The sequence below is a fragment of the Pelophylax lessonae genome, assembly GCF_965119305.1.
Source record: "Pelophylax lessonae genome assembly, chromosome: 13".
NCBI classification, from domain to species: domain Eukaryota; kingdom Metazoa; phylum Chordata; class Amphibia; order Anura; family Ranidae; genus Pelophylax; species Pelophylax lessonae.
The window spans coordinates 157,923,918-157,941,596 of record NC_138780.1 but is presented as its reverse complement, the minus strand read 5'-3'; the positions used below and the strand labels follow the sequence as shown (position 1 = coordinate 157,941,596).

The 17,679-nt window shown below is 41.1% G+C and overlaps 1 protein-coding gene across 1 annotated transcript in view; it reads left to right on the top strand.

The window, feature by feature from the left end:
- ASPG (asparaginase) overlaps positions 1-17,679 on the top strand; it is a 137,058-nt gene that overhangs the window by 75,488 nt on the left and 43,891 nt on the right. The window contains exons 8-12 of the mRNA XM_082275481.1: positions 431-616; positions 9,046-9,159; positions 9,572-9,691; positions 12,226-12,321; positions 16,397-16,560. Of these exons, the coding sequence (XP_082131607.1) occupies positions 431-616; positions 9,046-9,159; positions 9,572-9,691; positions 12,226-12,321; positions 16,397-16,560 (680 nt within the window). The remainder of the gene's footprint in view (positions 1-430; positions 617-9,045; positions 9,160-9,571; positions 9,692-12,225; positions 12,322-16,396; positions 16,561-17,679) is intronic.

Genomic DNA, 17,679 nt, shown 5'->3' with positions numbered 1-17,679 from the left:
CTTCGGAAAGTGGGTCCGTACAGCATCTTGGGGGGGGGGGGGGAGATTGTGTGTTTTTTTTGCTTTTTTTTTTATTAAAGGTGTTAGGTCACTATCGCATTTTCTACATGCAGGACAAAGTAATAGGTTCTGGTAGCTACCACCAGCAGCTTATACTTTCCTTAGCTTTACTCCCCATTGGTGTTCCGTTCATTCACTGGGGATTAAGAGAGGTGGCTCTTTAAATATAAACCACTGGTGGGGTAAGGATTAAAGTGACCTTGTGGCTTGCCTTATGTTACATCATCTGGGCTAAATCACTGATCAAGACTGAGTGTCTTAACTAAGACCCCAGTAAAAGACTATATTTTCACTGTTGTCAATAATAAAATGGTTACAGAAAGCACTTTGTGTTGGAAACATTCACTCACTCTTTTTTTTATTCACCCAGGTAAAGGCTTTCCTTCAGCCACCAATGGAGGGCATTGTGCTGGAGACCTATGGCAGTGGAAATGCCCCGGACTGCCGAATTGATCTGCTTCAAGAGCTAAAAGCTGCCACGGAAAGAGGATTGTTAATTATTAACTGCACTCAGTGTTTACGAGGTTCTGTTACAGAGTCGTATGCAACAGGAAAGGTTGGTGGTTTTAGTACATCTGTCTATTGCAATTAACAGATTTATTTCTTCCTTGATCAAGTATCAAGTGTATGTGAATCTGACAAACCGTATAAAGTTGTTTTCTCTGTAATTTACAAGGGCCAGTGAGAAAAAAGCAGCATGGTTTCTAAAGCTGTTAACATTGTGGGGCAAGCTGGGACTTGTAGTTTCTGAGCAGCTGCAAACTTCAAACTAATCACTGTATGGCTTTATTTTACGGAGGAGCCTGCAATTTAGATACCTCCCAACCTCTTTAAAGTAAACATGCACCAGGGGCACATGGCTTACATAGTTGCTTACTCCATGCAATTGGCCTGGCCATGTGATGAACCAGTGGCTTCAGTACATTGAGTTGATAGCATAGGATTAGTATGTAAATCAGGGCTTCTAACTAAAATCTAACATCACTGCCTGCCAGTTTGTTCAAAGGCAATGGCTGAGAAAATACTGAAGCCAAAGCCAGCCAGTCAAGTAACATTTTTAAGAGTTTGAAATGGTAAAGGATAGTGGATGTGGGATTCCAAAATCTAGTGGCGGTATTTGTCTTGTGCTGGACCTAAAATCCTTAAAGTACCTTCATGTTCCAAAGTTTTTTGCATGGAATCTGCAATGTTGGTTACGGCCTCACTGAGAAAAGAGGAATACTTGGCATCAGCAAACTTCCAAAATGCTTATCTACATATTCTCATTAACCTACCTCACTAGCACTTTCTATGCTTGGCACACACTTCTATTTTGTCAGACTGCCATTTGGCAGTATTCACAAAGGTATCCTTTTCAACCCAGGATATTTAGGTAATGGGGCACCTAGACAGCCTTCTGAAGGACTCTTCTTCCCTTCTACTGTCTGCCAATGTTTGAAGGACAATTTAGATAATTTAGGCGTTGAATTTGGTAATCAACTATGAAAAGCTTGCTCTCTCAACCTTTCCTTTATTCTAAATGCTTAGGCCTCATTCTGGACACAACCTTTAAGATCTCATGCTTGGCTCTTTAGATCAAAGAAATATCACTTGGTGAGATTTGCTAAGGGTTCTGGGCCTCATGGTAGCCTCATTTGAAGCTTTACTCTTCACTCAGTTCTATTTAAGACCTCCCCGATGCAAAATCCCGTGATCCTGAAACAAGCACACTCCTCTCAACCTCCATAGTAAAATCTAAAACTCCCTAACTTGGTGGCTTCCAATCCAGCCTTGATAATTAGGATTTTGTTTCTGCCGTACCAACGGAGTGATGTTCTAATCTCTGTTCAGATATTGACGTAACTTCTGGTTTAATCACGCACGTCACTTCCTGTCTCTCCGCGGAACGCATGAGAGATGGCGTTCCGGGAAACTTATTGTAATCACCTCATTGTGATTTTTTTTTTATCTTCTGTTTTGTGAGTATTCCAATCAAAGGACTGAGTTTTAGCAATACTTCACTATGTATCTTTTTAATTATTTGGGCTGAGCCTATTAGAGAAAATCTACTTTCAAGTGAAGTGAGCGGTGTTTGCTGGAGGGTACCCAGATTTTAAATCCAGAACTCCTTACTACCCTTTAAGGCCACATTTGACCCAAAGAGGGTCTTCTTTTCTGGCGAGTAGGGGTGCAAGAGGGGAAGTTTGGCACCTTTTCACTGATGGGCACCTTCCACTACTAAGGAAAGCAGCATAATCTTTGAACACTTTGGCACATTTTTGGACATTTATGTGGACTGCTTACTAATAAATGGGTGAAAAGCTGGAAAACCTCAACAAACGGTAAAACCAATGCTATTTTTCTCTATTGAAAAAAATAGAATAAAAAATACACCATAGTTCAAAAATGCTTTTAAAACGCTGTTCAAAAATGTCTATATAAAAGCTCTCAAAACCACGATGCTCGGATGTGAATGCAGCCTAAAGGGCACAGACTGACCTCTCCTCTGTTACTCTGCATTGCTTGCTGCTTGTACTGTCGGATATAGAACTTATGGATGAATCAAAATTCCTCCTCTTCCTTTTTTCTGTACTTTCGGAAAATGTACTTTGCCTTTTTAAAGGTGAAAACAAATGCATCCACTGCATCAAGACTTCTGTATATGATATTTTGAGTTTAAAGGATAAGTCCAGTCAAAAACTAATGCTAAACCTGCTTTTTGCCACATTCTAAGACTATTCTATCTAACCCTGTAAAGCAAAAATCGCTGTACTTGCCCTTTCTCCCTTTCCGGTCTCCTGTGCAGGAGAGGACCGACAACCGCTGAGAAATGAATGGGAAGTGACGTCACCCATAGACTTACTATGGGGCATACGTTGTCGAGTGCCTCTCCTGCACCCGCCTCCACGCTGAAGCTGACAGCTCAGTTTGGGACCTGACCAGATCGCCTGTAGAAAAGGTAAGTGCAGTGTTTCTTGCTTTAAAGGGTTAAATAGAATAGTCTTAGAATGCAGCAAAGAGCAGGTTTAGTGTTAGTTTTTGACTGGACTTATCCTTAAAAATAATCTTTAAAGCATCTGAATGCCTTACTAAAGTGCTTGGCAAAGCATTTGGAAAAGTTCAGTGGTACAAAGCAAATCTCTCTTCTCTAAAGCAGTGTTTCTCAACTCCAGTCCTAAGGGCACACTCAGTCCCGGTTCACACTTCTGCGATGCGGGAACACTGCGAATATGCAGCGTGTTCCTGCATTGCATCCGCACCCCTGGCAGTTCACACTGCCATATACGATACGCAGGGGGTGTCAATTAAAATTTAACGACACCCCCAGTTGAGTTTGCATATCGTGGTGCATAGTGAACCACTATGCGATCCGATTCTGCTGCGGATAAAAAAAAAAGGGTCCTGTGCGTGTTTATTGCGAATTCAAAATTTGCACCGCACAGAGATCGCATGTAATTTTAGGAGCAGTGGGCTCCAAATTTACATGCGATCTCTGTGATCGCACATATGTGAACCGGCACTAACAGGCCAGGTTTGCAAGAAAACTGAAATACATCACAGGTGATTTCATTTGCTGCTCAGTGATAGCAGTATTCTAGACTGTATCTCCCCAAGAATGTATGGTGCCTAAAATAGTAGACAGAAAAATGGTACCAGCTTCCAGAAAAAATGTCAATGTAAAATTGGGGTATATGGGTAAGTGGGACCTCAAACTCCCCAAATATAGAGGTACTCACTGGGAAGGGGGATGGGGATGGGAAGGTTTTTAGAAGGGGTTTTTGATCTCTATGACCCTATGTATAGTCGGGTTTGCCGTCGTCCCTGGTTGAGTATTGTATCGGTTTGTTGGTACCTCAGGCCAATAAGAAGTGGGACTTTTAAGGCAGGTATGGGGTATAAGATAAAGTACAAGCAAAAATTGCTAATGGTAACTAAATGATAATAATGATAATAATAATAATTAATAATAAATGTTTAATTCTTAAAACATATGTACAGTGAAGTACAGTTGCGTGAAAGGGTTATAGACCCTTGTGAAGTTGTGTAATAGAAGGAGGGTTAGTGACATGTGAGAAATAGTGACTTTTGAGAGTATATCTCTGTCTGTTCCTGCTGTTAAGCTTGGGTGGTTCAGATCAGAGGTGTCTCCTATATCCTACGCGTTTCGGCCTTTAGTTGGGCCTTTTTCAAGGTTGATTGTCACTATTTCTGTTGATAAAATGCAGGTTTTTTATTAAATATTTTTAAGTATCACCACTTTTTAAAAAAAATTAAATAATAGTGGTGAATTTTTCAAAAGTAGTACATACATGTTGTTTTCTTTGAATCCTTTTGTGTTGAAATGGCTCCCTCTTTAGCACAGCGAGAACCATGCGGTTTCCTGAAAATTATATGTATATATATATGAGATTCAGCTACAAGGTTGATAGTGGTTCTACAGGTGTGTTGTTGAACTTACATGGGCTATGTCTCATACCTGGGGTAGATCATATGAATCTCCCCTGGTGGTTAGTTTTGATTCCGGTGTGTGTGAAACCGGTTCTGGGCAAGGATATCCTTGTGCCTTTAAATGGTACAGTTCTATATGAGACAGGTACATGTATAGGAAGATTTTATATCTATAATGCAATAATGCAGTGTATACAGTATATAACACATTTTGGGTTAGTTTTTACCTTCATTATCACTTTGCAACAAGTGTTGTCCCATGCGGTTTCCAGCTGGGTCACACTTAAAAAGAGGGAGAAAAGACTCCTTCAGTAATGTATCTCCTTTTCAGGGTGGAGTAAGTGGTAAGGGTGGTGTTTCAAAACTTACAATTTTTCTTGTGCGCCGCTCTTGGTCCTCTCTCATCCCCATTCAGTTGTGGAATGAGAGAGGCAGAGGTTCCCCGGCCTTTTATCAGACTCGCGCATGCGCTGTGAGCGCCGCACGTCTGAAACCAGATCACATACAGCTGGTGTGTGTCTCTGGTGCGCCTGCGTCCTATGGACGAGTGCGCTTCCAGTTTCCACCGCTGTTGCTCACTGGCGCGGCCGCCGACACGGAGAGGACACAGGTCACAGACTGGCAGAGTCTGAGGCGCCGATGTCGCTGGCTGTTATGTTGTGCCTGTAAAAAGCCCCTGGGAGGGAAAACAGTGAGAGATCCCCCCAGGGGCTTACCGTGCCGGGTGTGCTAAAAGTATGTGGAGATTTTTTCAACAAGGATTCAGTACAAGGCATAAGTGCATTATAATTTGCAAACAAGAGGTATATAAAAGGAAAAAACAAGGGAGAACATTCCATGTAATTAATAGCAGTTTTAATAGCAGTGTAATGAATAGTCAGGTTAAAGGGAAATGAGGGGGAATTTTCCGGTTATATCCCCATTGGGAAAGAGTAGGGAATGTCTGTCAGAACGGTCTTCTCAAAGCTTATGGAATCTAAAAAGGGGGGAATTCCGCATCTCCAATTCGTGTTTTTGATAAAAGATATAAGATGTGTATATATATATATATACATCTTTGGACGAGTTTTCTTGTGAATGGATTGGATGATGTGAATGGAGAGTGATTATAAGTGTGTGGTGTGTCAATGATTGCTTCATTGTATTTTATCCTTTGGTAGCGAGATTTGTGTGGCTGATGTTTTTTTGAACAAGAGTTTTTGTGAATGGACTTTCTCACAGTTTTGTGATTTTTTTCATTTTTTGATGAAGGTTTTTTATCCTAATCAGTTTTCCCTGATGAGAAACCTTCTAAAAAGGGGGCATAGCTTTCTGCTTCATTTAGGCCTGGAAAGGTGGTTGCGTTGAGACGTTTTATCCATCTCATCTCTAATTGAAGCAGGGTTTTGTTCCAATCACCCCCCCTCCTCGGGATGTGGATCCGTTCTAGGGCCATAAACGATATTTTTGGCATCTTATGGGCGTGTTTATAGGCCACGTGTCGACCCAGTGGTAGATGGAAATTGCACATTTCCATTGAATTTACGTGTTTGTTGATCCTCTTTCCGAATTCCTGTCTTGTTTTACCTATGTAGAATGCGTTACATTCGCATCTCATCAGAGGATCAACAAACACGTAAATTCAATGGAAATGTGCAATTTCCATCTACCACTGGGTCGACACGTGGCCTATAAACACGCCCATAAGATGCCAAAAATATCGTTTATGGCCCTAGAACGGATCCACATCCCGAGGAGGGGGGGTGATTGGAACAAAACCCTGCTTCAATTAGAGATGAGATGGATAAAACGTCTCAACGCAACCACCTTTCCAGGCCTAAATGAAGCAGAAAGCTATGCCCCCTTTTTAGAAGGTTTCTCATCAGGGAAAACTGATTAGGATAAAAAACCTTCATCAAAAAATGAAAAAATCACAAAACTGTGAGAAAGTCCATTCACAAAAACTCTTGTTCAAAAAAACATCAGCCACACAAATCTCGCTACCAAAGGATAAAATACAATGAAGCAATCATTGACACACCACACACTTATAATCACTCTCCATTCACATCATCCAATCCATTCACAAGAAAACTCGTCCAAAGATGTATATATATATATACATCTTATATCTTTTATCAAAAACACGAATTGGAGATGCGGAATTCCCCCCTTTTTAGATTCCATAAGCTTTGAGAAGACCGATCTGACAGACTTTCCCCACTCTTTCCCAATGGGGATATAACCGGAAAATTCCCCCTCATTTCCCTTTAACCTGACTATTCATTACACTGCTATTAAAACTGCTATTAATTACATGGAATGTTCTCCCTTGTTTTTTCCTTTTATATACCTCTTGTTTGCAAATTATAATGCACTTATGCCTTGTACTGAATCCTTGTTGAAAAAATCTCCACATACTTTTAGCACACCCGGCACGGTAAGCCCCTGGGGGGATCTCTCACTGTTTTCCCTCCCAGGGGCTTTTTACAGGCACAACATAACAGCCAGCGACATCGGCGCCTCAGACTCTGCCAGTCTGTGACCTGTGTCCTCTCCGTGTCGGCGGCCGCGCCAGTGAGCAACAGCGGTGGAAACTGGAAGCGCACTCGTCCATAGGACGCAGGCGCACCAGAGACACACACCAGCTGTATGTGATCTGGTTTCAGACGTGCGGCGCTCACAGCGCATGCGCGAGTCTGATAAAAGGCCGGGGAACCTCTGCCTCTCTCATTCCACAACTGAATGGGGATGAGAGAGGACCAAGAGCGGCGCACAAGAAAAATTGTAAGTTTTGAAACACCACCCTTACCACTTACTCCACCCTGAAAAGGAGATACATTACTGAAGGAGTCTTTTCTCCCTCTTTTTAAGTGTGACCCAGCTGGAAACCGCATGGGACAACACTTGTTGCAAAGTGATAATGAAGGTAAAAACTAACCCAAAATGTGTTATATACTGTATACACTGCATTATTGCATTATAGATATAAAATCTTCCTATACATGTACCTGTCTCATATAGAACTGTACCATTTAAAGGCACAAGGATATCCTTGCCCAGAACCGGTTTCACACACACCGGAATCAAAACTAACCACCAGGGGAGATTCATATGATCTACCCCAGGTATGAGACATAGCCCATGTAAGTTCAACAACACACCTGTAGAACCACTATCAACCTTGTAGCTGAATCTCATATATATATATACATATAATTTTCAGGAAACCGCATGGTTCTCGCTGTGCTAAAGAGGGAGCCATTTCAACACAAAAGGATTCAAAGAAAACAACATGTATGTACTACTTTTGAAAAATTCACCACTATTATTTAATTTTTTTAAAAAAGTGGTGATACTTAAAAATATTTAATAAAAAACCTGCATTTTATCAACAGAAATAGTGACAATCAACCTTGAAAAAGGCCCAACTAAAGGCCGAAACGCGTAGGATATAGGAGACACCTCTGATCTGAACCACCCAAGCTTAACAGCAGGAACAGACAGAGATATACTCTCAAAAGTCACTATTTCTCACATGTCACTAACCCTCCTTCTATTACACAACTTCACAAGGGTCTATAACCCTTTCACGCAACTGTACTTCACTGTACATATGTTTTAAGAATTAAACATTTATTATTATTATTATTATTATCATTATTATCATTTAGTTACCATTAGCAATTTTTGCTTGTACTTTATCTTATACCCCATACCGGGGATGGGAAGGTTAACTGGATTTTTGGGTACCAATATCTTGACAGTTAATATAGCTGAGATATCATTATTTAAATCATGACTTTATTGAAAATATAAAATTGACAAATACTTGATTACAACCGTTATAACATAAATAAGATACAGTTGACATAATCAGTGTCAGCTAAAAATTGCCTTGGGATGTGGAGAGCAGTCGGAATATCTCCACAGTTTCTCTATATGTTTTGCGGACTGAAGAGTAAGACAAAAATAAGTAAAAAACAAAAACCTATTGGTACCCAAAAATCCAGTTAACCTTTCCATCCCCCTTCCCAGTGAGTGCATCTCCCCAAGGTAATACTTAAAATCTGGCTCAGGAGGTTGTTCACGTATAAACGTTGCACCACGGGGATAGAGGCCTTGGGATGTTTTTCAGAAATTTACACAGATTTTCAGTAACCAAAGTAATCAATAAGTATCCAAATTGTACTGGTCTGGTTTTAGCAAAGCATTCTGATACTCTGATTCACTATGTTCTATAATAAAAACTCTGTTATACGGTCAGTGATGTTGGGTATGTCTGGCAAGGGTCACCAGCTCTTGATGACAAATAAAAACCACCAGCTGTGTCTCAGAGGATGGAGGAGTACATTACACTAAAGAGAAGTTTGATGAAAAGTAATTTATGTACCTGTAGATTTTAAGCTCTTTCGGGGCTAGGTACAATCCTAAATTATGCTATTTCTCTGTAAATTGCTTCAGGATCAATAAGTCCTATTTAAATAAAATATTGTACAGTTGTGTTGTACTGTAGCCATAGTTCTGCAGCAATTTCTAGTTTTCTAATTTTATTGTGGTATTGTTTGCTTTTTGCAGGCTCTTTCTGTGGTTGGGGTCATACCAGGGTGTGATTTGACTCCAGAGGCAGCGCTAGGAAAGCTTTCGTACGTCTTGGGTAAAACGCACCTCACCCTGGAGCAGAAGAAACAGGTAAGACCAGGGAATCTGGATTTTACATAGCTTTTACGTCTTCTTGATACCTTTTGTGTACATTTGTAGCATGCCATGGTTTCTATAAGCACTGGGGGCCATAGAAGCTTACACAGATGATCAGTTACAGGGGTTGTAACTTAGACCAACCAATATAATTTTAGGGCTGTCTCTTTCACAGACACTGCCGCAATGAGAGATGATTGCTAAATGATTTTTGGTTACAGCACATTATTCTCATTAGCCTAATAAACCGAAAATATTACTCGAACATCTGTGCTTTGTGCAGCTTATAGCACATTGTTCCAGCCAAAAATTTACTTTTAGTATTTGCTTATTTTCATAGTGTGTATTTAGATGGATATAAACCTATAAAAGGGTGTATACAGTAAAATTGCTGTGCCTTTTGCAGATGCTGTATGAAAATCTTCGGGGAGAGATGACAGTCAGTGCCACCGGTGCTAAAATCTCTCTTAGAGACAGCAAATTCATCCAGGTGGTTGCCAAGTCTGTTGGTGTGAGCTGCAAGGAGGTACATTTTCATCGGAAATTCAAGTTACATTTTTATAATTCCTCGTATGTAAGTAACCTTCTAGACACCGTGTGATCCCTGGCTGTGGTTGGGGTGTCAGAAAATCTTTTACATGTGGATTACTCTACTGAGTGCACAGTTTGTGGGTCTTGACCAGAAATGCTGCTGTCCACAGATTGGTAGAAATAAGAACATGAACCTTCTATTATAAAACTATTTTCAGCCAAAACAACTGCTGGCCAACAGTGGCTCACAAAACTGTTTGCTGACAATTGATAGGTAGAGTACCGCTGCTCCATGCTTAGCCATCATTAAATTGCTTCTAGAACCTTGGTGGCTGAAGGCATTTGTTTTTCTTAAAACGTTCACCGACAGGAATGTAGTGACTGCCATTGTTTCTCTATTTAAAAATATCATTGGTCTGGCTGTCTCTGCCTTCAAAACTTTTTAGGTCACTGATTCAGACCAAGCATGCAAATCACAAAAGTTAAAATGCATTATTGCTCTAGGTCATTGGAGGTGCATCAGCTTTGTAGATTTGTGTCACTTTATTAAACATGTTTACAGGAAACCAGTCCTGAGAAAGTTCTTTCCTCCTCCTGAAAATGCTTTTTGCTTGGCTGACTGAAGAAGCACACAGATCAAGAAAGTCTGAGCTCCTGATTTGCATACTTGGTTCTGAATTTGTAATGTCTGAGTACTGATGCGCTTGATATTTTGTATACTGGTATTTGTAATAGGGGAGTCAGTTTGCCTTAAAGCGGTAGTATCCCGCTTTTTGACACTTTTACCTACAGGTAAGCCTATAATAAGGCTTACCTGTAGGTACAAATAATATCTTCTAAACCGGCACGGTTTAGGAGATATTTACAGTGCATGCAGCCGCTCGCACTCTGAAGGTCCGGGGGGACCTTCAATTAAGTTGCCGGGAGCTTGCCGGAAAAATCACTCCCGCGCGCATGCGCGGGAGTGACGTCTTCGCGGCTCCGGCCAATCAGCGCGCCGGAGCCGCCGAACCCGGAAGAGACGACGAGGGATCATGGCAGCGCCCGCAGCGATGTCCGGGGGTCTGTGTCAGGGCTTAGTTTTAAGGTAAGTTACACATAATGGGCTAGTATGCGATGCATACTAGCTCATTATGCCTTTGTCTTGCAGGTTTTTTTTTTTTATTTTTTTTTTTTATAGGTTCCTCTTGGTTCCCTATGGAAAGTAGTTGGGGAATCTTACATAAAGCTCCTACCACTGGCTGCTGCTACTACAGCTGTCCCCTTTCTGCTATCTATCATGTAATGTATTGTAGCAGGTGGGCAGACCTGTCATTGCAGCTGTAGAATTCTTAATATCAGAGCCTTAAGCCTCGTACACACGATCAGATTATCGAACGATCTGTCGTCCGTTTTTTGTGGCATGCTAGTCTGATGTGGAAAGTGAAGAGGTTATTTTCATACTAATTTTCCCGTACGACAGAATTCTACTTCAGAAGTGATGTCATGTGTTGGATTGCTTTGTATGTGTTTTTTCGTCTCGGAGCATGCTTTTGCTCTTAAGATTTTTTTCCGTCAAACTGTACTAATGAGAAGAAAATCAGACGGTGTTGACGGACAATAAAAATTTTATAGCCTGCACATCAGGTTTTTTTCGGCCGAAAAGTCGGAGTCGACTGTCGAAAGCACCATACTAACAATCCAAAAATCGGCAGATCGGTCCACGGACGAAATTTCCCTTCAGATTTTCTTATCGTGTGTACGGGCCTTTAAGCTGGGTACACACAGGCTGAAAATTGTCCAAAAACAGTCTGTTTGGCAGGAAGCAGCCGACTTTCAGCTCATGTGTACAACTCCTCGTCCAACAGAAGTCAGACTCGTGACTGGCTTCTGTTGAATGAGCTCCACTATGTTCTGGTGCATCGAATGAGTTAGTACTGCAATCTGTAAGTGTGTTATTCAACCCGCTGGGTTGAATGTAAAAAAATCTTGCCATGTGTACCCAGCATTAGAGAGGAAAAGAATCTGGTGGTTTTGATAATTCATCCAGTATCTACTAAATCTGAAATAATAGGCTTCAATTGAAAAGTCCAATCTTCTCCTTTCCCACTTTTAATCTCAAACCTCAGTAATCCTGTGCATTCGTACATCCATTAGTTGTCTATTTTTAACTCATACTTGTGCTGAAACTACACCCAGGTTTTGTTCCATTCCCAATAATCATCATAAATTATATTTTCCATTGGGAGTTTTCTAATTGGGGTTGTGTGAATAATACGTCATGTGTTTTAATGTTCCTTTCAAAATTTGATGGGAAAAGACTTGCCACTAACCAGAGTTGACTAAAAAACAAATCATGTAACACATTTTTAGTTCAGAGTGTAGTTGTGTGTTTTTTTTTTTTTTTTTTTTTTTTTTTTTAATATCTCAGGGAAATTCATTCTTTACCTTGTGGGGACATCTTTAGTTGTCTGTACAGCTGTTGCTACAGAGTCCCTGTAGGAGGAACATGTCATTTTTTAAGGGTAATTTAGCACTAATGTTTTGCAGGAATTGGAGGCGGTTAGAGATGCTTTGACACCAGCTCTGGCCTGTGCCGCTGCTAAAACGGGAGACATTAATGCATTGGAAGCAATAGGAGATATGGTAAGTGTCTCTAAAAATGTCCATGTAAATGTTGTTTTGTTTTTGGTATAGCCTGGCTTCTTATGGCGTAGATTCTCCCCCCGGTTATATACTGTACTCCTAAATATAAAAAAATAAATCTAGGAGAGTACGAACACCTCATAATGGCTACAGTAGGTGTACAGAACCAGGAACTTGGTGACTGTCTCAGATCTCACATTTAGGATTTTCTATCGAAGGAAAAGCTTGAGGTCAAGGAGAGACTGAAGGACACAGACCTACTTGATTTTAAAAACAAAATTTGCATGATTTTTTTTTTTTTTGGTCACATACTATGGACTAAGGCTTTTGAATAAAATTTTGCTTTAAAGTGATTGTAAAATCTCGATTTTTTTTTTTTTTTTTTTTTTCCTTTTTTATAAAAAACATATACTCCCCTGCTCTGTTGATAGTTTTTCACAGAGTTGCCAGGAACCTCCTCTTCTTGGGTCCCTCTTCGGCTTTCCTGGCCCCTCCATCCGGGGGCACCGGAGCCAAGCTGCACCTCCCTGTGTCCATTCAGACACCCAGCCACAGCTTGGCCCCTTCGCCTCTCTCTCCTTATTGTCTCACCAAATTTGGATGGCAGCAGTGGGAGCCAGTGGTGCTGGGCTGCCATCTCCACCAATCAGGAAGCAGAGTCTTGGGCAACCAAGACATTCTTGCAACATCGCTGAATAGAGATGGGCTCAAGTAAGTATTAGGGGGCCTGAGGGGGGCTGCTGCACACAGAAGGTTTTTTTATCTTAATGCTTAGAAAGAATTAAGATAAAAAACCTTCTGGCTTTACAGTCACTTTAATGCTGCCTTCCCAATCAGTTCATACTCATCACTTTTTTTATTGCTATCGGCAGTGAGAAAGTACATGGTACAATTATCCAGTGCAGAAACATAAGGAGGACGCGTACATAATACATGTCATGACAGCGAAACTCAAAACATAGAACATTGGAGTTCATACTCTATCAAAGGGCACATATATATGATGATGGAAGTCGCACATAATTATGGAGTATAAGATCAAGTCAAATACATAGGGATGTTTAAATAACATCCACGTGGCTTGTAAAAATAGACATTAAGCCCCGGTTCACACTTGTGCGTGTGCGGGGTTCGCATGTAATGTCGGAGCGCACTGCTCCGACATTACATGCGATCGGCTGTGCGGTGCGAGTTTAGCCATACAGTTTGTATGGCTAAATTCGCACCGCAGCCGCACCAAACACGCACAGGGACCCTTTTTGGCAGCCGCATCAGGATCGGATCGCACAGCGGTTCACACTTGTGCGATCCGATCCTGTGCGAACTGCACGATCGCACTGCGATATGCGATCAAACTGGGGGTGTCGTTAAGATTACATTGACACCCCCAGTGTATCGCATATGGCAGTGTGAACTGCCGGGGGTGCATTGCGATGCGGGAACAGGCTGCAGATTCGCAGCCTTCCCGCACTCGCATAAGTTTGAACCGGACCTAAGTTAGGTACAGGTTTCATCATGTGATCACCATCTGTCCCATATCTTGGTGTATTTGTGTGGGCATCCTCTGTGTATAGATTAATTTCTTATATGGGAGTGTATCCTTAATTCTTTATTTCCATGCTTGGATTGAGGGAGGCAATGCTTGCATCCAGTACCTAGGTACTGTCTTCCTAGCCATTAAAAGCATTTATTGCAAGAAAGTAGCAAGGATTTTGTCAATCTCTAAATCTGATAGTAGGCCAACCAGACATCGTTTAGGCTCTAGAGCAATCGATAAACCTATTTTTTCATGTAAGAAGCGAATTACCTGAAGCCAGAATGTTTGAATAATCTGGCATGCCCAGGCCAGATTGTAAACCGAACCGACGGTTGAGGCACAGAGCGGGCACATTGGGTTGAGAGTGATTTGATACCGGCAATCCTTTGGTGGGGTGGGGGGTGTAAGATAAGCCTGATGTAATATGTATAGTTGTGTTAACCAGTCTGTTATTTTGGGGAAAACTGTTTTGACGTTATCTAAGATTTCCTCCCAATCAGTGTGCTTTTATAGCTCCAAGATCTGATTCCCATCAGGTTTTAGCTTTCTAAGCTATTGTGGTGTTGGGAATGCGAATAGTTGAACAGAAAGTGGAGGTTAGTTTGGTGGTTTCTAGATAACATCTAGTATAGGGGGAGTAGACCAGGAAAAATTCAGAGTATGAAATTGGGTTCGTAAGGCGTGTCAAAGTTAAAGATATCTAAAAATTAGGTAGTTGGAGAGGGAGAACTCTTCGTTCAGTACTTGGAATGTTTTGGGTCTAGTGGGAGTCATAACTTGGTGTAGGTATAGTATGCAGTGAGTAGCCCAGATGGTAGGGTCTGGAATTGTCAATAGTTCAGGTAAGCAATTGTTGGAGTATGGGAGTGAAATGACTGGACATTTAATTTACATAAAGGAAGTTCCCAGATACTGTACATTAATGATGGGGTAAGTATGCCAAACACAGATTCACTTTAAGAGTAACCTGTGTGGTCTGCACTTTATCTGCTAATGCAGGTAGGAGAATACCTTCTCTTTTTTTTTTTTTTTTTAAAGGTCATATAAAGCCAACAAGTATCTCATACTGAGGAAGGTACAGCACAACAGAAATATTTCAATGTTTTAGGCTGGGTTCACACTGGTGCGAATTGGGTGCGGGTCTCCCAGCATCCAATTCGCATGACAGGAGAGTGTGCCGACTCTAAATAGAGCCGGTTCACCCATCTCTGTGGCGGCTGGGGAGTGGATTGCACAAGGGTCCTGTGCGTCTTTGGCTCCATTTCAGGGCCGAATTCAGGCACAAATTTGGACCGGATTCATCCCTAAAACGGAGAACAGGGACGCACTGGACCCCTGCTGTGAGCCGAATCTGGCGTAAGTGTGAACTCAGCCTGAAAGCAGTTCTACACTGTATCTGAGCACCACAAGATAAAAACACTATTTCATTGTTTTTAGTATTCAAAGCAAACTCTCCCATCCATCCTTCTATGTCTATGTGCTATATTTAGCTGAGAAATCTTTTGGAAAAAACACTCCCTAGCATTTCCGGCCGTGTCTTTACTGAGTAAGGGCAGATGATTCATGTAGCATTTACTTACAGGAATCATTCTGCCCATAGCTCAGGCATGCAGGCAGGACCATGTAATTAGAAATGAGAAAACCCCTCCTTCCCTTCTGAAGACTCCTGGGATTGTATGACATCATTTGGCTAGGCATAGAAAGTAAGGAAGTAACTGAAAAATGGATTTAAAAAAAAGTTTAAAACAAGTAAATATAAATACACTTTCCGATCTATTAAAAATAGTCAATGTTGATTGAGAGAGTGAAATTCCACTTTGTAATGTACATCAAAGATCCACAAGCCCATAGGGATCTTGAAGAGAAAATGTTAGGCTGCCACAGGCACCAAAATTATCTAGATCTACAAAGTGTCACCAAGCCACACCTCCATTTATTTTTATTTATTTTTTTTAATCAGAAAACATCTTTATTGAGAGAAATTCACATCACCACAGTAAATAACAATACATGGTACAGGCATAATAGCAAGAAATCTATTTATTTTATTTTTAGCTTTGGTAGAATAGCTAGAAATAGCTTTTAGAATAAGAAAGTTTGCATTTTTATAAAATTTTATATTTGTATTTTGTCCTATTGGGGAGATTTTCCCTCACTTCTTGTCTCTGTAACATCCGTATAAGAAATAGGAGTCGTTTTCACATGATAGAAAGGCACAAACAGCAGTTTTCAGGTTTTCTAACCATTTCCCCAGTCTACAGAAATGAGGGGAAATTTTCCTAATTAAAGCAAAGATGGCAGTATGATCGAATCTATAACCCTTCCCTACCATATCCAGATCAAAACGCATTTTGGCTGGAATTGAGTCTTAAAGGGGACCTAAAGTCTTGGTTTAATCCCCAGTTAATGCGGCTGCGACTTATTGCATGACAAAACAAAATACATGAATTTCATGGTCTTTAAATCGGATTTTGTTCATGTGGTGGTCTCCATGTTTCATTTCTAAAATATTCTGTATGTTTGATTTGTATTTAACAGGGGGGAAACCTGAGCAGTGAGGACTATGATGGAAGAACGCCTTTACATGTTGCCAGCTGTGAAGGTCACTACAATGTGGTCCAGTATCTGCTTAATAAGGGAGCCACTGTATATGCTAAGGACAGATACGGAGACACCCCTCTGATGAATGCTGTAAAATTCAGGTAAGTCTAAACATCTTTTAGAAGTAGCCTGCCATGACAGGTCATTTACTCTTCACTTTAGTGAAGCAAGAGTGAGGATAAAAGGTTTTGGTACCAATTAATCTGATTAATCAATAACTCTTCTCAAAGGGAGATTCTGTCAAGTACGAAAACCATATTGATCCCTGTTATGTTAGCGAGCCCTTGTGACTGAAAGCTTCTAAAAAAAAAAAAACCTGCGATTTCAGTTGGTCTTCTCTCTGTCATGTGTCAGTTTACTGTATGAAAATTTGAATTGGCGCATTTTGTATGCATCTATACAAATGTGCATCTATAACCATTTATTTTTTCTTTTTAAATTGTGATAAAGCGATAGAACCTCTGCTGGGTTTTAATGTCCAGCCACCCCCTGCCCCTCAATTGAGAGGAAATGGAATGTAAGAGGACATGTGCTCTGGTGACAGCTGTTCTCAACTGGACACAAACCTTAAAAAAAAACGTGACAGGTTGAAACCATTTCCTACTTTATCATTTATTAAAAAAAAAATGTTTGGCTACTGCGTGCAATCAGCACATTAACTGAATTGTCTCGGGCAGCTCCTGATGCATACTTCTGATCATTTCACAGCTGTCACAAGATTGGAAAGCCCGCCTCCACCTCAATTAGATCCTCTTAAAGGGCTCGGGGTTAATGGAAAATTTTGAAGTGACTAAATAAAAATACATACTTTCATGCTTCGGCATCTGTGTGACACTGCAGTGGTCCATTGCTGGCTAGGACCAAGAGCTGATACATGACCACTGATTGCCAGCTCTTGGTCTGCACAGGGCAGAGAACAGTGACAGTCAGTCTCTGCACCCTATGCTCTGTTCCTCCAACACTCACTGGAACTCCAAGCTTGGGAGTTGGTGGGTGTGGCTGATTCCAGCTCTCAGCTGCATGCTAAAGTGCTAAACCAGCCATCAATCAGGCAGCCAGGTGATTCCTTACAGTATTGTCAGGATACCTCCTAAACCTGGTGTAGCTTTCCCCCCATCAGCTGATACCACGCAATAGCCCACTAAGAACTGACTCTAGGTAACCAACGTAAAATACTCCTGTGACTCCTAAGAGAAAAAACAAAAAGGTCTGGCCGTGTG